General features: G+C 41.3%; 1 protein-coding gene across 4 annotated transcripts in view; it reads right to left on the bottom strand.

The window, feature by feature from the left end:
- NSD3 (nuclear receptor binding SET domain protein 3) overlaps positions 1-24,080 on the bottom strand; it is a 1,671,583-nt gene that overhangs the window by 992,435 nt on the left and 655,068 nt on the right. For all 4 annotated transcript variants that reach the window (XM_053718034.1, XM_053718036.1, XM_053718037.1 and 1 more), the window contains one exon: positions 14,584-14,714. In XM_053718034.1, the coding sequence (XP_053574009.1) occupies positions 14,584-14,714 (131 nt within the window). The remainder of the gene's footprint in view (positions 1-14,583; positions 14,715-24,080) is intronic.

The raw sequence follows: 24,080 nt of genomic DNA, 5'->3' as shown, positions 1-24,080 counted from the left end.
TATGGAGTATAAAATATGCTTATATATAAATCGATTTAGCCCAGAAAATGTCTACAGTCTTAAAAGCCCTTGTGAAGCCCTTTTATTCTTTCTGTAATAAAAATGGCTTACCGGATCCCATAGGGAAAATGACAGCTTCCAGCATTACATCGTCTTGTTAGAATGTGTCATACCTCAAGCAGCAAAAGTCTGCTCACTGTTCCCCCAACTGAAGTTAATTCCTCTCAACAGTCCTGAGTGGAAACAGCCATCGATTTTAGTAACGGTTGCTAAAATCATTTTCCTCTTACAAACAGAAATCTTCATCTCTTTTCTGTTTCAGAGTAAATAGTACATACCTGCACTATTTTAAAATAACAAACTCTTGATTGAATAATAAAAACTACAGTTAAACACTAAAAAACTCTAAGCCATCTCCGTGGAGATGTTGCCTGTACAACGGCAAAGAGAATGACTGGGGAAGGCGGAGCCTCGGAGGGATCATGTGACCAGCTTTGCTGGGCTCTTTGCCATTTCCTGTTGGGGAAGAGAATATCCCACAAGTAAGGATGACGCCGTGGACCGGACACACCTATGTTGGAGAAAAATGAATTAGCTAGCTTAAGGACTTTAAGCTTGTTTATAATCTCATCCAATGGAGCTGTGCTAAGGGTCTCTTCCAGAGACTCAAACCAGAATGCCGCCGCAGCCGTGACAGGCGCAATGCATGCAAGGGGTTGTAATATAAAACCTTGCTGAACAAACATTTTCTTAAGGTAACCCTCTAACTTTTTATCCATTGGATCTGAAAAAGCACAGCTATCCTCCACCGGGTTAGTGGTGCGCTTAGCCAGAGTAGAAACTGCTCCCTCCACCTTAGGGACCGTCTGCCATAAGTCCAGTGTGGTGGCGTCTATTGGAAACATTTTTCTAAATATAGGAGGGGGTGAAAAAGGCACACCGGGTCTATCCCACTCCTTGTTAACAATTTCTGTAAGCCTTTTAGGTATAGGAAAAACGTCAGTACACGCCGGTACCGCAAAATATTTATCCAGCCTACAGACTTTCTCTGGAATTGCAACCGTGTTACAATCATTCAGAGCCGCTAATACCTCCCCTAGTAAAACACGGAGGTTCTCAAGCTTAAATTTAAAATATGAAATCTCTGAATCCAGTTTACTTGGATCAGATCCGTCACCCACAGAATGAAGCTCTCCGTCCTCATGTTCTGCAAATTGTGACGCAGTATCAGACATGGCTCTATTATTATCAGCGCACTCTGTTCTTACCCCAGAGTGATCGCGTTTACCCCTAAATTCTGGCAATTTAGATAGTACTTCAGTCATAACATTAGCCATGTCTTGCAAAGTGATTTGTATGGGCCGCCCTGATGTACTTGGCGCCACAATATCACGCACCTCCTGAGCGGGAGGCGAAGGTACTGACACGTGAGGAGAGTTAGTCGGCATAACTTCCCCCTCGTTGTCTGGTGATAATTTCTTTACATGTACAGATTGGCTTTTATTTAAAGTAGCATCAATGCAATTAGTACACAAATTTCTATTGGGCTCCACATTGGCCTTTAAACATAGTGAACAAAGAGATTCATCTGTGTCAGACATGTTTAAACAGACTAGCAATGAGACTAGCAAGCTTGGAAATACTTTTCTAAATAAATTTACAAGCAATATAAAAAACGCTACTGTGCCTTTAAGAAGCACAAAAAGCTGTCACAGTTGAAATAACAATGAACCAAAATAGTTATAGCAACCAATTTTTCACAGTAAATGTATTAAGTTAGCAAAGGATTGCACCCACCAGCAAATGGATGATTAACCCCTTAATACCCAAAAAACGGATAACAATTTAATAATTAACGTTTTTATCACAGTCAAAACACACTGTCACAGGTCTGCTGTGAGTGATTACCTCCCTCAAAACTAGTTTTGGAGACCCCTGAGCTCTGTAGAGACGTCCTGGATCATGGAGGAAGAAATAGGAAGACTGTGACTAAATTTTTACTGCGCAATAAAGCGCTAAAATAGGCCCCTCCCACTCATATTACAACAGTGGGGAAGCTCAGTAAACTGTTTTTATTCAGAAAACAAACGACAGCCATGTGGTAAAAATCATGCCCATAAAGTTTTATCACCAAGTACCTCAGAAAAAACGATTAACATGCCAGTAAACGTTTTAAAAATGAAAATTATGAAATGTTATTAATAAGCCTGCTGCTAGTCGCTTTCACTGCAGTGCAGGCTCAAATATTACTTTAATATAGACAGTATTTTCTTAGTGAAATTCCATTCCCCAGAAATACCTCAGAGTATACATACATACATATCAGCCTGATACCAGTCGCTACTACTGCATTTAAGGCTGCACTTACATTACATCGGTATTAGCAGTATTTTCACAATCAATTCCATTCCTTAGAAAATAATATACTGCAACATACCTCCTTGCAGGTGGGCCCTGCCTGCTATCCCCTGTTCTGAAGTTACCTCACTCCTCAGAATGGCCGAGAACAGCAAGTGGATCTTAGTTACGACCGCTAAGATCATAGATAAACTCAAGTAGATTCTTCTTCTAATGCTGCCTGAGAAGAAACAACACACTCCGGTGCCGTTTAAAATAACAAACTTTTGATTGAAGAAATAAAAACTAAGTTTAACACACCACAGTCCTCTCACACGTCCTATCTATTAGTTAGGTGCAAGAGAATGACTGGGTATGACGTAGAGGGGAGGAGCTATATAGCAGCTCTGCTTGGGTGATCCTCTTGCACTTCCTGTTGGGGAGGAGATATAATCCCATAAGTAATGGATGACCCGTGGACTGACTACACTTAACAGGAGAAATGTATAGTTTTGCTTATTTTTAAATAACATTGCTCTGATTTTCAGACTCCTAACCAAGCCCCAAAGTTTTATTTAAATACCGTCAGCTACCTTCTCCAGCTTGCTCCTGTTTGTGTAAAGGGTCTTTTCATATTCAAAAGAAGGGGGAGGGGGAGAGTGTCTTATTTCCCACTTTCAGTGGGCTTTCCAACTGCGTTTTCAACAGAGTTAAACTGAAAGCTTCTAAGTACGTATTTTAAACTGTTTTATACTGGATTTTTATATCAGTATCTGTGCATCTTATTCTTTATAGTAGTGTCTATTACATGCAGTTATATGAAAAACATAATTTATGTAAGAACTTACCTGATAAATTCATTTCTTTCATATTAGCAAGAGTCCATGAGCTAGTGACGTATGGGATATACATTCCTACCAGGAGGGGCAAAGTTTCCCAAACCTTAAAATGCCTATAAATACACCCCTCACCACACCCACAAATCAGTTTAACGAATAGCCAAGAAGTGGGGTGATAAGAAAAAAACATAATTTATGCTTACCTGATAAATTCCTTTCTTCTGTAGTGTGATCAGTCCACGGGTCATCATTACTTCTGGGATATTACTCCTCCCCAACAGGAAGTGCAAGAGGATTCACCCAGCAGAGCTGCATATAGCTCCTCCCCTCTACGTCACTCCCAGTCATTCGACCAAGGACCAACGAGAAAGGAAAAGCCAAGGGTGAAGTGGTGACTGGAGTATAAATTAAAAAATATTTACCTGCCTTAAAAACAGGGCGGGCCGTGGACTGATCACACTACAGAAGAAAGGAATTTATCAGGTAAGCATAAATTATGTTTTCTTCTGTTAAGTGTGATCAGTCCACGGGTCATCATTACTTCTGGGATACCAATACCAAAGCAAAAGTACACGGATGACGGGAGGGATAGGCAGGCTCTTTATACAGAAGGAACCACTGCCTGAAGAACCTTTCTCCCAAAAATAGCCTCCGATGAAGCAAAAGTGTCAAATTTGTAAAATTTGGAAAAAGTATGAAGCGAAGACCAAGTTGCAGCCTTGCAAATCTGTTCAACAGAGGCCTCATTCTTGTAGGCCCAAGTGGAAGCCACAGCTCTAGTAGAATGAGCTGTAATTCTTTCAGGAGGCTGCTGTCCAGCAGTCTCATAAGCTAAACGAATTATGCTACGAAGCCAAAAAGAAAGAGAGGTAGCGGAAGCTTTTTGACCTCTCCTCTGCCCAGAGTAAATGACAAACAGAGAAGACGTTTGTCGAAATTCCTTAGTTGCCTGTAAGTAAAATTTTAGAGCACGGACTACATCCAGGTTGTGCAGTAGACGTTCCTTCTTTGAAGAAGGATTTGGGCATAAAGAAGGAACAACAATCTCTTGATTGATATTCCTGTTAGTAACTACCTTAGGTAAGAACCCAGGTTTAGTACGCAGGACTACCTTATCCGAATGAAAAATCAAATAAGGAGAATCACAATGTAAGGCTGATAATTCAGAGACTCTTCGAGCCGAGGAAATAGCCATTAAAAATAGAACTTTCCAAGATAACAACTTTATATCAATGGAATGAAGGGGTTCAAACGGAACGCCCTGTAAAACATTAAGAACAAGGTTTAAACTCCATGGTGGAGCAACAGTTTTAAACACAGGCTTAATCCTGGCCAAAGCCTGACAAAAAGCCTGGACGTCAGGAACTTCTGACAGACGTTTGTGTAACAGAATGGACAGAGCTGAGATCTGTCCCTTTAATGAACTAGCAGATAAACCCTTTTCTAAACCTTCTTGTAGAAAAGACAATATCCTAGGAATCCTAACCTTACTCCAAGAGTAACCTTTGGATTCACACCAATATAGGTATTTACGCCATATCTTATGGTAAATCTTTCTGGTAACAGGTTTCCTAGCCTGTATTAAGGTATCAATAACTGACTCAGAAAATCCACGTCTTGATAAAATCAGGCGTTCAATTTCCAAGCAGTCAGCTTCAGAGAAGTTAGATTTTGATGTTTGAAGGGACCCTGTATCAGAAGGTCCTGTTTCAGAGGTAGAGACCAAGGTGGACAGGATGACATGTCCACCAGGTCTGCATACCAAGTCCTGCGTGGCCACGCAGGTGCTATTAGAATCACTGATGCTCTCTCTTGTTTGATTCTGGCAATCAATCGAGGAAGCAACGGGAAGGGTGGAAACACGTAAGCCATCCTGAAGTCCCAAGGTGCTGTCAGAGCATCTATCAGGACTGCTCCTGGATCCCTGGATCTGGACCCGTAACGAGGAAGCTTGGCGTTCTGTCGAGACGCCATGAGATCTATCTCTGGTTTGCCCCAACGTCGAAGTATTTGGGCAAAGACCTCCGGATGAAGTTCCCACTCCCCCGGATGAAAAGTCTGACGACTTAAGAAATCCGCCTCCCAGTTCTCCACTCCCGGGATGTGGATTGCTGACAGGTGGCAAGAGTGAGACTCTGCCCAGCGAATTATCTTTGATACTTCCATCATAGCTAGGGAGCTTCTTGTCCCTCCCTGATGGTTGATGTAAGCTACAGTCGTGATGTTGTCCGACTGAAACCTGATGAACCCCCGAGTTGTCAACTGGGGCCAAGCCAGGAGGGCATTGAGAACTGCTCTCAATTCCAGAATGTTTATTGGCAGGAGACTCTCCTCCTGACTCCATTGTCCCTGAGCCTTCAGAGAATTCCAGACGGCACCCCAACCTAGAAGGCTGTTTGAAAGCTTGAAGCTTGTATCAGAATGTCGTCTAGGTATGGAGCTACCGAGATTCCCCGCGGTCTTAGTACCGCCAGAAGAGCACCCAGAACCTTTGTGAAGATTCTTGGAGCTGTAGCCAATCCGAATGGAAGAGCCACAAACTGGTAATGCCTGTCTAGGAAGGCAAACCTTAGGTACCGATAATGATCTTTGTGAATCGGTATGTGAAGGTAAGCATCTTTTAAATCTACAGTGGTCATGTATTGACCCTCTTGGATCATAGGTAAAATTGTCCGAATAGTCTCCATCTTGAACGATGGAACTCTTAGGAATTTGTTTAGGATCTTTAAGTCCAGGATTGGTCTGAAAGTTCCCTCTTTTTTGGGAACCACAAACAGATTTGAGTAAAACCCCTGTCCCTGTTCCGATCGTGGAACTGGATGGATTACTCCCATTAACAAGAGCTCTTGTCCGCAGCGTAGAAACGCCTCTTTCTTTGTCTGGATTGTTGACAATCTTGACAGATGAAATCTCTCTCTTGGAGGAGAGTATTTGAAGTCCAGAAGGTATCCCTGAGATATTATCTCTAGCGCCCAGGGATCCTGAACATCTCTTGCCCAAGCCTGGGCGAAGAGAGAAAGTCTGCCCCCCACTAGATCCGATCCCGGATCGGGGGCCCTCAATTCATGCTGTTTTAGGGGCAGCAGCAGGTTTCCTAGTCTGCTTGCCCTTGTTCCAGGACTGGTTAGGTTTCCAGCCTTGTCTGTAGCGAGCAACAGCTCCTTCCTGTTTTGGTGCAGAGGAAGTTGATGCTGCTCCTGCTTTGAAATTACGAAAGGAACGAAAATTAGACTGTCTAGTCTTGGCTTTGGCTTTGTCCTGAGGCAGGGCATGGCCTTTACCTCCTGTAATGTCAGCGATAATCTCTTTCAACCCGGGCCCGAATAAGGTCTGCCCTTTGAAAGGTATATTAAGCAATTTAGACTTAGAAGTAACATCAGCTGACCAGGATTTTAGCCACAGCGAGGGGAGAGTTATGCCTGAATGGCGAATCCTGAATTCTTCGCCGTAAGTTTAGTAAGATGTACTACGGCCTCCGAAATGAATGAATTAGATAGTTTAAGGACTCTAAGCCTGTCCGTAATGTCGTCCAGAGTAGCTGAACCAATGTTCTCTTCCAGAGACTCAATCCAGAATGCCGCTGCAGCCGTGATCGGCGCAATGCATGCAAGGGGTTGCAATATAAAACCTTGTTGAACAAACATTTTCTTAAGGTAACCCTCTAACTTTTTATCCATTGGATCTGAAAAAGCACAGCTATCCTCCACCGGGATAGTGGTACGCTTAGCTAAGGTAGAAACTGCTCCCTCCACCTTAGGGACCGTTTGCCATAAGTCCCTTGTGGTGGCGTCTATTGGAAACATTTTTCTAAATATCGGAGGGGGTGAGAACGGCACACCGGGTCTATCCCACTCCTTAGTAACAATTTCAGTAAGTCTCTTAGGTATAGGAAAAACCTCAGTACTCGTCGGTACCGCAAAATATTTATCCAACCTACACATTTTCTCTGGTATTGCAACTGTGTTACAATCATTCAGAGCCGCTAACACCTCCCCTAGTAATACACGGAGGTTTTCCAGTTTAAATTTAAAATTTGAAATATCTGAATCCAGTCTGTTTGGATCAGAACCGTCACCCACAGAATGAAGTTCTCCGTCCTCATGTTCTGCCACCTGTGACGCAGTGTCTGACATGGCCCTAATATTATCAGCGCACTCTGTTCTCACCCCAGAGTGATCACGCTTACCTCTTAGTTCTGGTAATTTAGCCAAAACCTCAGTCATAACAGTAGCCATATCCTGTAATGTGATTTGTAATGGCCGCCCAGATGTACTCGGCGCTACAATATCACGCACCTCCCTCTGAGCGGGAGATGTAGGTACTGACACGTGAGGCGAGTTAGTCGGCATAACTCTCCCCTCGTTGTTTGGTGAAATTTGTTCAATTTGTACAGATTGACTTTTATTTAAAGTAGCATCAATACAGTTAGTACATAAATTTCTATTGGGCTCCACTTTGGCATTGCAACAAATGACACAGGTATCATCCTCTGAATCAGACATGTTTAACACACTAGCAAATAAACTTGCAACTTGGAAATACAATTCAATTAGAATAATATTAAAACGTACTGTGCCTTTAAGAAGCACAGAAGATCTATGACAGTTGAAAATTAATAAATTGAAACAGTTATAGCCTCAATCCTTGTAAACAACACAACTTTAGCAAAGGTTTAATCCCATTAGCAAAGATAACAAATTCTGAAAGCAGGAAACAAATTACAGAATAAACGTTTTTTATCTCAGTCAAACTATAATTCTCACAGCTCTGCTGAGAGAAATTACCTCCCTCAAAATAAGTTTTGAAGACCCCTGAGCTCTGTAGAGATGAACCGGATCATGCAGGGAATACAATGAGTTGCTGACTGAAATATTTGATGCATAGTAAAAGCGCCAAAAAACGGCCCCTCCCCCTCACACACAGCAGTGAGGGAAAACAGAAACTGTCAGAAAAACAGATTAAGCAACTGCCAAGTGGAAAAATAGTGCCCAAACATTTATTCACACAGTACCTCAGCAAATGAAAACGATTTTACATTCCAGCAAAAACGTTAAACATAATCTCTAGTTATTAAACAGCTTTATGTATTTCTTACAGTGTAATTCTAGTGAAGTACCATTCCCCAGAATACTGAAGTGTAAAGTATACATACATGACATTATATCAGTATGGCAGGATTTTCTCATCAATTCCATTGTCAGAAAATAAAAACTGCTACATACCTCTATGCAGATTCATCTGCCCGCTGTCCCCTGATCTGAAGTTTACCTCACTCCTCAGATGGCCGAGAACAGCAATATGATCTTAACTACTCCGGCTAAAATCATAGCAAAACTCTGGTAGATTCTTCTTCAAACTCTGCCAGAGAGGTAATAACACACTCCGGTGCTATTTTAAAATAACAAACTTTTGATTGAAGATATAAAACTAAGTATAATCACCATAGTCCTCTCACACATCCTATCTAGTCGTTGGGTGCAAGAGAATGACTGGGAGTGACGTAGAGGGGAGGAGCTATATGCAGCTCTGCTGGGTGAATCCTCTTGCACTTCCTGTTGGGGAGGAGTAATATCCCAGAAGTAATGATGACCCGTGGACTGATCACACTTAACAGAAGAAAGTGCGAAAGCATAAAAAATAAGGAATTGGAATAATTGTGCTTTATACAAAAAAAGTCATAACCACCACAAAAAAGGGTGGGCCTCATGGACTCTTGCTAATATGAAAAAAATGAATTTATCAGGTAAGTTCTTACATAAATTATGTTTTCTTTCATGTAATTAGCAAGAGTCCATGAGCTAGTGACGTATGGGATAATGACTACCCAAGATGTGGATCTTTCCACGCAAGAGTCACTAGAGAGGGAGGGATAAAATAAAGACAGCCAATTCCTGCTGAAAATAATCCACACCCAAAATAAAGTTTAATGAAAACATAAGCAGAAGATTCAAACTGAAACCACTGCCTGAAGTACTTTTCTACCAAAAACTGCTTCAGAAGAAGAAAACACATCAAAAATGGTAGAATTTAGTAAAAGTATGCAAAGAGGACCAAGTTGCTGCTTTGCAAATCTGATCAACCGAAGCTTCATTCCTAAACGCCCAGGAAGTAGAAACTGACCTAGTAGAATGAGCTGTAATCCTTCGAGGCAGAGTTTTACCCGACTCGACATAGGCATGATGAAATAAAGATTTCAACCAAGATGCCAAAGAAATGGCAGAAGCTTTCTGGCCTTTTGTAGAACCGGAAAAGATGACAAATAGACTAGAAGTCTTTCGGAAAGTAGCTTCAACATAATAATACAAAGCTCTAACAGCATCCAAAGAATGCAATGATTTCTCCTTAGAATTCATAGGATTAGGACATAATGAAGGAACCACAATTTCTCTACTAATGTTGATAGAATTCACAACATTAGGTAAAAAATTCAAAAAGAAGTTTGCAGCACCACCTTATCCTGATGAAAAAATCAGAAAAGGAGACTCACAAGAAAAAGCAGATAATTCAGAGACTCTTCTGGCAGAAGAGATGGCCAAAAGAAACAAAACTTTCCAAGAAAGTAATTGAATGACCAAAGAATACATGGGTTCAAAAGGAGGAGCTTGAAGAGCCCCCAGAACCAAATTCAAACTCCAAGGAGGAGAAATTGACTTAATGACAGGTTTTATACGAACCAAAGCTTGTACAAAACAAAGAATATCAGGAAGATTAGCAATCTTTCTGTGAAAAAGAACAGAAAGAGCAGAGATTTGTCCATTCAAGGAACTTGTGGACAAACCTTTATCTAAACCATCCTGAAGAAACTGTAAAATTCTCGGTATTCAAAAAGAATGCCAAGAAAAATGATGAGAAAGACACTAAGAAATATAAGTCTTCCAGACTCTAATATATTTCTCTAGATACAGATTTACGAGCCTGTCACATAGTATTAATCACAGAGTCAGAGAAACCTCTTTGACCAAGAATCAAGCGTTCAAACTCCATACCTTAAAATTTAAGGATTTGAGATCATGATGGAAGAAAGGACCTTGCGACAGAAGGTCTTAACGGAAGAGTCCACAGCTGGCAAGAGGCCATCCGGACAAGATCTGCATACCAAAACCTGTGAGGCCATGCTGGAGCTACCAGCAGGACAAACGAGCATTCCTTTAGAATCTTTTGAGAATACTCTTGGAAGAAGAACTAGAGGCGGAAAGATATAGGCAGGATGATACTTCCAAGGAAGTGATAATGCATCCACTGCCTCCGCCCGAGGATCCCGGGATCTGGACAGATACCAGGGAAGTTTCTTGTTTAGATGAGAAGCCATCAGATCTATTTCTGGGAGTTCCCACATGTGAACAATCTGAAGAAATACCTCTGGGTGAAGAGACCATTCGCCCGGATGCAACGTTTGGCGACTGAGATAATCCGCTTCCCAATTGTCTATACCTGGGATATGAACCGCAGAGATTAGAAAGGAGCTGGATTCCGCCCAAACCAAAATTCGAGATACTTCTTTCATAGCCAGAGGACTGTGAGTCCCTCCTTGATGATTGATTTATGCCACAGTTGTGACATTGTCTATCTGAAAACAAATGAACAACTCTCTCTTCAGAAGAGGCCAAGACTGAAGAGCTCTGAAAATTGCACGGAGTTCCAAAATATTGATCGGTAATCTCACCTCCTGAGATTCCCAAACCCCTTGTGCCGTCAGAGACCCCCACACAGCTCCCCAACCTATAAGACTTGCATCTGTTGAGATTATAGTCCAGGTCGGAAGAACAAAGAAGCCCCCTGAACTAAACGATGGTGATCTGTCCACCATGTCAGAGAGTGTCGTATAATCGGTTTAAAGATATTAATTGAGATATCTTTGTGTAATCCCTGCACCATTGGTTCAGCATACAGAGCTGAAGAGGTCGCATGTGAAAACGAGCAAAGGGGATCGCATCCGATGCGGCAGTCCTAAGACCTAAAATTTCCATGCATAAGGCTACCAAAGGGAATGATTGTGACTGAAGGTTTTGACAAGCTGATATCAATGTTAAACTTCTCTTGTCTGACAAGGACAGAGTCATAGACACTGAATCTATCTGGAAACCTAAAAAGGTTACCCTTGTCTGAGGAATCAATGAACTTTTTGGTAAATTGATCCTCCAACCATGATCTTGAAGAAACAACACAAGTCGATTCGTATGAGATTCTGCGAAAATGTGAAGACTGAGCAAGTACCAAGATATCGTCCAAAATAAGGAAATACCAAAACCCTGTTCTCTGATTACAGACAGAAGGGCACCGAGAACCTTTGAAAAAATTCTTGGATCTGATACTAGGCCAAACGGTAGAGCCACAAAACTGGTAATGCTTGTCTAAAAAGAGAATCTCAGAAACTAAAAGTGATCTGGATGAATCGGAATATGCAGATATACATCCTGTAAATCTATTGTAGACATATAATGCCCTTGCTAAACAAAAGGCAGGATAGTCCTACAGTTACCATCTTGAATGTTGGTATCCTTACATAACGATTCAATATTGATAGATCCGGAACTGGTCTGAAGGAATTGACCTTCTTTGGTACAATGAAGAGATAGAATAAAACCCCAGCCCCTGTTCCAGAACTGGAACTGGCATAATTACTCCAGCCAACTCTAGATCTGAAACACATTTCAGAAATGCTGAGCCTTTGCTGGGTTTACTGGGACACGGGAAAGAAAAAAATCTCTTTGCCTTAACATGAAGCCAATTCTGTACCTTTCTGAAACAATGTTCTGAAACCAGAGATTGTGAACGGAATTGATCCAAATTGCTTTGAAGAAAACGTAATCTGCCCCATACCAGCTGAGCTGGAATGAGGGTCGCACCTTCATGGGTACTTAGGAGCTGGCTTTGGGTTTCTATAAGGCTTGGATATATTCCAAACTGGAAATGGTTTCCAAACTGATACCGCTCCTGAGGATGAAAGATCAGGCTTTTGTTCCTTGTTGTGAGGAAAGGAACGAAAACGATTATTAGACCTAAATTTACCTTAGATTTTTTATCCTTTGGTAAAAAAGTTCCCTTCCCTCCAGTAACAGTTGAGATAATAGAATCCAACTGAGAACCGAATAATTTATTACCCTGGAAAGAAAGGGAAAGCAAAGTTGACTTAGAAGACATATCAGCATTCCAAGTTTTAAGCCATAAAGCTCTTCTAGCTAAAATAGCTAGAGACATATACCTGACATCAACTCTAATGATATCAAAAGATGGTATCACAAATAAAATTATTAGCATGTTATAGAATAATAATAATGCTATAAAATTATGATCTGTTACTTGTTGCGCTAAAGCTTCTAACCAAAAAGTTGAAGCTGCAGCAACATCCGCTAAAAATATAGCAGGAGTAGAGACAGCCCCATTAACCTTAGGGATTTTGTCCCAAAAACTCTAATCTGTCAGATGGCACAGGATATAATTGCTTAAAACGTTTTAGAAGGAGTTAATGAATTACCCAAATTATTCCATTCCCTGGAAATTACTTCAGAAATAGCATCAGGGAGAGAAAACACTTCTGGAATAACTACAGGAGATTTAAAAACCTTATTTAAACGTTTAGATTTAGTATCAAGAGGACCAGAATCCTCTATTTCTAATGCAATTAATACTTTTTTAAGTAAAGAACGAATAAATTCCATCTTGAACAAATACGAAGATTTATCAGCATCAACCTCTGAGACAGAAACCTCTGAACCAGAAGAACCATTATCAGTATCAGAATGATGATGTTCATTTAAAAATTCATCTGAAAAAAGAGAAGATTTAAAAGACTTTTATGTATACTAGAAGGAGAAATAACAGACATAGCCTTCTTAATGGATTTAAAAATAAAATCTCTTATGTTATCAGGAACACTCTGAAAATTAGATGTTGACGGAACAGCAACAGGTAATGTAACAGTACTAAAGGAAATTTTATCTGCATTAATAAGTTTGTCATGACATGCAATACAAACAACAGCTGGAGAAACAGATACCAAAAGTTTATAGCAGATACACTTAGCTTGGTAGCTCCAGCACCGGGCAGCGATTTTCCTGAAGTATCTTCTGACTCAGTTGCAACGTGGAACATCTTGCAATATGTAATAGAAAAAACAACATATAAAGCAAAATTGGTCAAATTCCTTAAATGACAGTTTCAGGAATGGGAAAAAAAATGCCAGTGAACAAGCTTCTAGCAAACAGAAGCAATAAATAATGAGACAAATAATGTGGAGACAAAAATGACGCCCATATTTTTTAGCGCCAAATAAGACGCCCACATTATTTGGCGCCTAAATGCTTGTGGCGCCAAAAATGACGCCACATCCAGAACGCCGACACTTTTGACGCAAAAAAAAACGTAAAAAAATGACGCAACTTCCGGCGACACGTATGACGCCGGAAACAGAAAAAAAAATTTGCGCCAAAAAAGTCCGCGCCAATAATGACGCAATAAAATGAAGCATTTTCAGCCCCCGCGAGCCTAACAGCCCACAGGGAAAAAGTCAAATTTTTTAAGGTAAGAAAAAAAAATGATTGATTCAAATGCATTATCCCAAATATGAAACTGACTGTCTGAAAATAAGGAATGTTGAACATCCTGAGTCAAGGCAAATAAATGTTTGAATACATATATTTAGAACTTTATAAAAAAAGTGCCTAACCATAGCTTAGAGTGTCACAGAAAATAAGCTTACTTACTTACCCCAGGACACTCATCTACATGTTGTAGAAAGCCAAACCAGTACTGAAACGAAAATCAGCAGAGGTAATGATATATATATATAAGAGTATATTGTCGATCTGAAAAGGGAGGTAAGAGATGAATCTCTACGACCGATAACAGAGAACATATGAAATAGACCCCGTAGAAGGAGATCATTGCATTCAAATAGGCAATACTCCTCTCACATCCCTCTGACATTCACTGCACGCTGAGAGGAAAACCGGGCTCCAACCTGCTGCGGAGCGCATATCAACGTAGAATCTAGCACAAACTTACTTCACCACCTCCATAGGAGGCAAAGTTTGTAAAAACTGATTTGTGGGTGTGGTGAGGGGTGTATTTATAGGCATTTTAAGGTTTGGGAAACTTTGCCCCTCCTGGTAGGAATGTATATCCCATACGTCACTAGCTCATGGACTCTTGCTAATTACATGAAAGAAATAAGTGTATACTGTCCCTTTAATGGTTGCCTCTTATAGGTAACCAGGATAGTGGGTAGTTCTGTCCACACAACTTCGGGAAGGGTTGTTCACTGGTATTACCATGGAGAGCCCAGAAAAATACAATTCACATAAATATTGTGAAAAACTATACAGAGGAATCTCAAAACACTTGATTTCATCTATGCCACTGAATGTGTCCTATTAATAAGAAAAGGAGTAGAAGAAGTATTGTTTACCTGTGCATCACTGATGCCTCGTGAATCGGAGTCTGAAGCATCACGGTAGCAGGAATTTGCAACTTCAACATCCGTGGAGGCACGGCTTCTCTTTTTCAATGGTTTGCATGCATCAGAAATTTCACTAGCCCCTTAAGAAAGGAGATTGTGGCAATATTAACATCAAAGTATTTACAGCACCTTAATAACATTAAAAAGTTGCATTTAAATCTCAAAGAGGGTAATACAGGGACCCTTTTTATACAATCTGATATAACCTAGAAGGAATGAGACTCCTCTTTTAAAATAGAAGGGTCATGTGCCCATTTAATTAGCAGGAGCTTACAATAGACTATTTTAGAGAGACAAATACACACATTTCCAAAAACAAAAAAGGATATCAGATATTTTTTGGTGTGTGTTTTTTTTTTTTTTTTTTTTTTTTTTTAGATATAGGGGATTCATACCCATCTCATTAGTAGGAAACTGCCATAAAATATCAGGCACCTAATGTATTTATTATAGGAGGGTTGTAGCTACAAAGAAGTCCCTATCCACTAAAACATAAAAAATCTATGTTATTCTATATCTGTATTATTTAGTTTTTATTGAACACAAATGCTGAGCAATCAACCATATAATTTAAGAATTTTTTTTGGAAATAAAGACTTCAATACTGCTGTTTATTTTGTAGGCTATAGGCCAAGCTCTTGGGAATTATTCTTCTCTACCACTAGGAGGCAAATATAACCAAACCCCAAGAGCTCTATAAAACCTCTCCCACCTCACACATACTTCGGTCTAATGTATAGCCAAGCAAAGTGAGGTATAAAAAAGGAATGAGCCATAAATGGAGCAGTGAAACAACAACATGAAAGAAATGAATTCATCAGGTAAGCATAAATTATATTTTCTTTCATACAGGTGGTGAGAGACCAAGATTCATTACTCTTTGGTAACTAATACACAAGTTGTGGAGTCCAGGAATAATAACAAAGGTAGGAATTAAAAAACTTAAATTATGCTTACCTGATAATTTTCTTTTCTTCAGATGGAAAGAGTCCACAGGTGCATTCAATACTTTTGGGAAATAAGAACCTGGCCACCAGGAGGAGGCAAACACACCCCAGCCAAAGGCTTAAATACTCCTCCCACTTCCCTCATCCCCCAGTCATTCTGCCGAGGAACAAGGAACAGTAGAAGAAATACCAGGGTGAAAAGGTGCCAGAAGAATAAAAAATAAACCCCACAGAAAAAATAAGGGTGGGAAGCTGTGAGCTCTTTCCATCTGAAGAAAAGAAAATGATCAGGTAAGCATAATTTAAGTTTTTCTTCATAAATGGAAAGAGTCCACAGCTGCATTCATTACTTTTGGGAAAATAATACCCAAGCTATAGAAGACACTGAATGCAAAAATGGGAGGGTACAAAAAGTGGCCCATTCTGAGGGCACCAGGCCTGAAAAAAAAAAAACACAACCCAACGAAACCCCGCTTCGTCTGAGCCGGGCAAAAAAACTAAAAGGAAAAAGCCCCAAGGACACTGACCCGCAGATAGTCCGAAGGCCTAGCAAGAGGCTGCAAAGCTGACTCACTGAGCCAACACTCCTCCAGGAGAACCGTCGCCCACACAACCCTTACTAGTAATGTACCAAAATCCCCAAAAGGGAAAGGACAAGGGTGAACCAAAGGGATACCCAAAAGATACAGCAAAATCCAATAAAGGAAAAGCCCCCTTCAAAAGAAGGCCAAGTTCACAGAGACCCAAAAGGATCCAGAGAACAAGGGAAGATGACACCCAAACCACAAGGAGCAACTGGGTATCACCAAGGAGAAGAAACATTGTGCAAAAGTCAGAACTTAGAAACTGAGCAAACAGAAAAATTACAAGTAGCAAACTCAGAAGATAAACATCTGAGTACAGTAACATGCTGCCATCCGTAGGAAGACATGGAGAAAACACTCTCTGTAAGGGAAAAAGCGGCCAAACAAACTAGCCGATTGCCCAACCTCCAAGGCAGGACGACACACTCAAGGCAATCCAGGCCGCCAGACCTACTCACAGATCTCAAAGGGGAAGAGGCACAGAACCTCTAACAAAAAGGTCCACTGGCACCCCCAAGACCTGAGGATAAACAACAGATCTCAGATCCTACACCTAGCCGGACCAGCCCAAGCAACGGCAGATCTGAAAGGAAGGGAACAGAAAGGAACCCCAAAACCAGTCCCCAAAAGGGCGGAAGAATGGACACAGCCACTTCAAACTAAAGACAATCGAGCAGGCATTAGACCCAAAGAGATCTAGCAAAGCCACCCGATTAAGTCTCAATGCAGAGTCAACAGCTTCCAAGATGGAAAGGAACAACTCAAAGAGCAGCCCGATCCCTGAACCAGATAAAACATCTGTTCCAACCTACCGAACACAGGAGAGGCCCCTTAAAAAGGAACCACGCCTCTGTCAACGAGCCCCCTGAAGAGGAGAGCATCAATAAACACCTGCCCATAAGACAGGAAGTCGTAGTAAGAACAGAGAGGACACAAGGCCACGTCACTGACGAACACGGAAAGAACCCCTTAAAACACCATTGTGTGCTAGCACACATACCAGGCACAAAAGTGACAGTTGAGAAACTGCAAACCTTCCATTTGCTAGGCAGTAAAGCCCACCATCAGGTCACATTAGTTGGCTGTCCAAGGGAACCGTATCGTCGGGCACAAGACAAGCCCCAAGGAGCCCAAGCTCTCAGTAAATCTGGCCAAGTTGTAAAACATTACAGCCAGAACAAGGGCTAAGCCCAAGTACCCCGGAAACTGGAACCCCAGGCCAGTCCTAGGATCATAAGGTCCGGTAACATCCCACAGCGGTATCCACAAAGAGAAAACGCAGAATAAAACCCTCGGCAACGGGAAGATCAGGACAAGAAGCCCGGACCCGACAAATGTTTAGATTAAACAATCTTCCAGGAACATAAATCCCGCATCTGATATAAAAAAACAGACCTCCCAGGGAAAAATCCAGAATAAAACAGACAATAAGAGCAAGAAGCCCTTGCACGTCCCGACCAAAAGGGAAGAGACTACCCAAAAAGCCAAGGCCATAAAAAGTAAATTTATGCTTACCTGATAAATTAATTTCTTTTACGATATGACAAGTCCACGGATTTCATCCTTACTTGTGGGATATTAACCTCCTGCTAACAGGAAGTGGCAAAGAGCACCACAGCAGAGCTATATATATAGCCCCTCTCTTCCCCTCCACCCTCAGTCATTCGGCCGAAGGTATAGGAAGAGAAAAGGAAAGGCTAAAAGGTGCAGAGGTGACTGAAGTTTACAAAAAATATAAAGAAAAACTGTCTTAAAAAGAACAGGGTGGGCCGTGGACTCGTCATATCGTAAAATAAGTTAATTTATCAGGTAAGAATACATTTACTTTTCTGTTACAAAAATATGACGAGTCCACGGATTTCATCCTTACTTGTGGGATACCAATACCAAAGCAAAAGGACACAGATGAAAGGGAGGGACAAGACAGGAACCTAAACAGAAGACACCACTACTTGAAGAACCTTTCTCCCAAAAATAGCCTCAGAAGCAAAAGTATCAAAATATGTAAAATTTGGAAAAAGTGTGAAGGGACGACCAAGTCGCAGCCTTACAAATCTGTTCAACAGATGCATCGTTTTTAAAGGCCCATGTGGAAGCCACAGCCCTAGTAGAATGAGCCATAATTCTTTCAGGAGGCTGCTGTCCAGCAGTCTCATATGCCAGACGGATGATACTTCTCAGCCAAAAAGAAAGAGAGGTAGCCGTAGCTTTCTGACCCCTACGCTTTCCAGAATAAACAATGAATGATGAAGATGATTGACGGAAATCCTTAGTTGCTTATAAGTAAAACTTTAAGGCACGGACCACATCCAAATTATGCACCATACGCTCCTTCTTAGAAGAAGAGTTAGGACATGAGGAAGGAACAACAATTTCCTGATTAATATTCTTATTTGAAACAACCTTAGGAAGGAATCCAGGATTGGTACGTAACACCACCTTATCAGAATAAAATATGAGATAAGGAGAATCACACTGTAGCGATGAAAGCTCAGAAACTCTTCGAGAAGAAGAAATAGCAACTAAAAACAAAACTTTCCGAGATATCAATTTGATATCTATGGAATGCATGGGTTTAAATGGAACCCCTTGAAGAACTCGAAGAACTAAATTCAAACTCCAGGAAGGAGTAATGGGTCTAAATACAGGCTTAATTCTAGATAGAGCCTGACAAAAAGACTAAACATCTGGCACATCTGCCAAACGTTTGTGAAACAGAATAGACAAAGCAGAAATTTGTCCCTTTAAAGAACTTGCTGATAACCCTTTCTCCAATCCTTCTTGGAGAAAAGACAGAATCCTAGGAATCCTAACTTTACTCCATGAGTAACCCTTGGATTCACACCAATAAAGATATTTACGCCATATATTATGATAGATTTTTCTAGTGACAGGCTTTCTAGCCTGTATCAAAGTATTGATGACCGAATCAGAGAATCCTCGCTTCGATAAAATCAAGCGTTCAATCTCCACGCAGTCAGCTGCAGAGAAATTAGATTTGGATGTTGGAAAGGACCTTGAATGAGAAGGTCCTGTCTCAAAGGAAGTTTCCACGGTGGCAGAGAGGACATGTCCACTAGATCCGAATACCAAGTCCTGCGTGGCCACGCAGGCGCTATCAGGATCACTGAAGCTCTCTCCTGTTTGATTCGAGCAATCACGCATGGAAGGAGAGGAAATGGTGGAAACACATAAGCTAGGCTGAACGACCAAGGCACTGCCAAGGCATCTATCAGTTCGGCCTTAGGATCCCTCGACCTGGATCCGTATCTTGGAAGCTTGGCATTCTGTCGAGATGCCATCAGATCCAATTCCGGTCTGCCCCATCGGAGAATCAGTGAGGCAAACACCTCCGGGTGGAGTTCCCACTCCCCCGGATGAAAAGTCTGTCGACTTAGAAAATCCGCTTCCCAGTTTTCTACCCCTGGGATGTAGATTGCTGACAGATGACAAGAGTGGGCTTCCGCCCAACGGATTATCTTGGATACCTCTCTCATCGCTAAGGGACTCATTGTTCCCCCCTGATTGATATAAGCCAACTGAGGCCATGCCTGAAGCACATTGAATATTGCTCTCAGTTCCAGAATATTGATTGGAAGTAAAGACTCCACCAGAGTCCAAACACCCTGAGCCTTCAGGGAGTTCCAGACTGCACCCCAGCCCAGAAGGCTGGCGTCTGTTGTCACTATGACCCACGAGGGTCTGCGGAAACAAGTCCCCTAGGACAGATGATCCAGTGACAACCACCAAAGAAGAGAGTCTCTGGTTTTTTGGTCTAGGTTTATCTGAGGAGATAAATCCGCATAATCCCCATTCCACTAACCGAGCATGCACAGCTGCAGCGGTCTGAGATGAAAGTGACCAAACGGAATGATGTCCATTGCTGCTACCATTAATCCAATTACCTCCATACACTGAGCCACTGATGGCTGAGGAATGGACTGAAGTGCTCGGCAAGTATTTAGAATCTTTCCGCTAGATTTAGAGTTCTGTGTTAGCCGTCAAAACCAGCGTTAGGGGCTCCTAATGCTGGTTTTGGCCGCCCGCTGGTATTTAGAGTCAGTCAGGAAAGGGTCTAACGCTCACTTTGCAGCCGTGACTTTTCCATACCGCAGATCCCCCTACGCCACTTGTGTATCCTATCTTTTCAATGGGATCTTTCTAACGCTGGTATTTAGAGTCTTTGCTGAAGTGAGCGTTAGAACTCTAACGACAAAACTCCAGGTGCAGAGAAAAGGCCAGGAGTTAAGAGCTTTCTGGGCTAACGTCGGTTCATAAAGCACTTAACTACTGTGCTCTAAAGTACACTGACACCCATAAACTACCTATGTACCCCTAAACCGAGGTCCCCCCACATCGCCGCCACTCTAATAAAAAATTGTAACCCCTAATCTGCCGACCGCACACCGCCGCAACCTACATTATCCCTATAGACCCCTAATCTGCTGCCCCTAACACCGCCGACACCTACATAATATTTATTAACCCCTAATCTGCCCCCCCCAATGTCGCCGCTACCTAACTAAACTTATTAACCCCAATCTGCCGACCGGACCTCACCGCTACTATAATAAAGTTATTAACCCCTAATCCGCCTCACTAACCCTATAATAAATAGTATTAACCCCTAATTTGCCCTCCCTAACATCACCGCCACCTAACCAAGTATTAACCCCTAATCTGCCGACTGGACCTCACCGCTACTCTATTAAATTTATTAACCCATAAAGCTAAGTCTAACCCTAACACCCCCCTAAGTTAAATATAATTTTTATCTAACAAAATAAATTAACTCTTATTAAATAAATTAATCCTAAGTAAAGCTAAATACTTACCTGTAAAATAAACCCTAATATAGCTACAATATAAATTATAATTATATTGTAGCTATTTTAGGATTAATATTTATTTTACAGGCAACTTTGTATTTATTTTAACCAGGTACAATAGCTATTAAATAGTTAATAACTATTTAATAGCTACCTAGTTAAAATAATTACAAAATTACCTGTAAAATAAATCCTAACCTAAGTTACAATTAAACCTAACACTACACTATCAATAAATTAATTAAATAAAATACCTACAATTATCTACAATTAAACCTAACACTACACTATCACTATCCCTACTGGATCATTGGTAAGATTGTTTGTATAGTCTCCATCTTGAACAATGGAACTCTGAGAAACTTGTTTAGACATTTGAGGTCTAAGATGGGTCTGAAAGTGCCATCTTTTTTGGGAACCAAAAATAGATTTGAGTAAATCCCCTGTCCTTGTTCCGATTTTGGAACTGGACAAATTACTCCCATGGTAACAAGGTCTTTTACACAGCGTAAGAACGCCTCTCTTTTTATCTGGTCTGCAGATAATCGTGAAAGATGAAACCTCCCTCTTGGGAGAAAATCCTTGAAATCCAATTGATAACCGTGGGTCACTATTTCTAGTGCCCAGGGGTCCTGAACATCTCTTGCCCAAGCCTGGGCAAAGAAAGAAAGTCTGCCCCCTACTAAATCCGGTCCCGGATCGGGGGCGACCCCTTCATGCTGTCTTTGTAGTAGCAGCGGGCTTCTTGGATTGTTTACCTTTATTCCAATTCTGGATGGGCCTCCAGACTGACTTAGATTGGGTAAAATTCCCTTCCTGCTTTGTGGAGGAAGAGGAAGCAGAAGGTCCTCCCTTAAAATTCCGAAAGGAACGAAAATTATTCTATTTACCTCTCATCTTAACAGACTTATCCTGAGGTAGGGCATGGCCTTTACCTCCTGTAATGTCAGAAATGATTTCCTTCAATTCTGGCCCGAAAAGGGTCTTACCTTTAAAGGGAATAGCTAAAAGCTTAGTTTTTGATGATACATCAGCAGACCAAGATTTGAGCCACAATGCTCTACGCGCTAGAATAGCAATTCCTGCATTTTTCGCCGATAATTTAGCAATTTGAAAAGCGGCATCAGTAATAAAAGAATTAGCTAACTTGAGAGCCTTAATTCTATCCAAAATGTCATCTAACAGAGTCTCAACCTTCAGAGACTCTTCCAGAGCTTCAAACCAAAAAGCTGCTGCAGTAGTTAGAAGGAAGTGCGCATCTGAGCGTGCAAAAACAAGCCCCGCCCCTTATGGCCGAAGTTGGAGTAGGCCCAAACACAACCGCATGGAGAAGCGGTTTTTCACACAGCTAAGGGGAACACAAAAACACACCCCAAACACATCCCAGCAAGTCATGCTGGATATATAATAAAAGATGGCTCAATCGTTTAACTGCCTTATCGATTTGCTGCCTTTATGCCTCTCCCAGAGTGTCATATCATGCCCTTATGTCATCTCAGAAAAATAGAAACAAGGGACTTCAGTAACACCTCTCTGTATAACAGGTCTACTGCTTACCCCATTCTCATACAGGGAAATAAAGGCCAGACAGTTCTGATATATCAAGTCTCCTCAGAAATAAAAGGCTGCACATACCTTAATGCTGCTTGTAGCATGAAACCGGTCTCCACACTGAAGATGTCTCATGTGTTACCTTCAGAAGTCTTGTAGGGACCAGCGTGGATCTTAGTTACAACTGCTAAGATCATCAACCTCAGGGCAGAAATCTTCTTCCATAACCCCTGAGGAAAATAGTACACACCGGTACCATTTAAAATAAAAAACTTCTTGATTGAAGAAAATAAAACTAACACCTCACTTTACCTCTTCCTAGTATAAAACAGGCAAAGAGAATGACTGAGGGTGGAGGGGAAGGGAGAGGCTATATATACAGCTCTGCTGTGGTGCTCTTTGCCACTTCCTGTTAGCAGGAGGTTAATATCCCACAAGTAAGGATGAAATCCGTGGACTCGTCATATCTTTGTAAAAGAAAGGACACTAAGAGCTAACAGGCGTCCAAGCAACATTAACATGATTGTGCTTGAAAAGTACGGCTAATCCCCCTTAGGGACACAAGGTGCTGCTCATTTAATCAACCTCGAAAGGAGGAAAGCCGAGTAGACCTCGCCAGGGATCAAACTAGCAACCCTCGGTTTGCTACAGTACAGAGTAGCCACAGAGCATTAGTATGCTGAGCTAACAGCCCAGCTAGCCACGAGTAGAATTAGCAGTAATCCACTGCCATGGAGGCTGACCTACCTCCAAATAAGCCTTGTGAATCAATAGTTTCAACCAAGAGGCCAAAGAAACCGCAGAAGCTTTCTGACCATTAATAGAACCAAAAAACAAATGAATAAACTAGATTTTTTTCCTTAGAAGCAATCAAGGTAATATTTCAATGCCCTAACAACATCCGAAGAATGTAAAGATCTCCCTAAAGCATTATTAGAATTAGGACACAAACAAGGAACAACAATCTCACTGCTAAAGTTTTAAGAAAAAACAACCTTAGGCAACAAATAAAATGAGGTCTGTAAGCCCAACACCCCCACTAGGCCCTTTCAATGGATGATAGATGAATGATTACTATCACACCAACCCTTTGTGGAACATCTCTCTAGAGCACTAACAGAATATTTCCAATTTAAAGGGACATTCAACACTGCCCACAACAATAATCTATGTTTCTAAACTAAGTATAAAGAGCAAGCTTCAACGTTCCCCCTTTCTCTTACTTACTGCCTTCACTGTTTAATCCTCATCGATAACTTCAAAATTTGTCTCCTAATATGGCTGCTTAACTCCCCCCACTGTGACGTACAGCTCGTCTTCTTCAAACTAGCCGGCAGTTATATCCCATTTCTCCTACTTCAATCCCAGCGCGTTCACGGGCGTTAGCGCATGCTCGATACAATAGGAACATTAAAAGCGGAACCATAATAACCCAAGTTGTTTCCGTTCCGATTATCTTACTTATAGTACTCCATTACGTGGTTTTAGGTAAATCCCCTATTCGCATCAACTCCTTATTTTGCCGAGATAATATT

The sequence above is a fragment of the Bombina bombina genome, chromosome 6 (assembly GCF_027579735.1).
Source record: "Bombina bombina isolate aBomBom1 chromosome 6, aBomBom1.pri, whole genome shotgun sequence".
NCBI classification, from domain to species: domain Eukaryota; kingdom Metazoa; phylum Chordata; class Amphibia; order Anura; family Bombinatoridae; genus Bombina; species Bombina bombina.
Note: the sequence above shows the minus strand (reverse complement) of the source record. Positions and strands in the feature narration are given on the sequence as shown.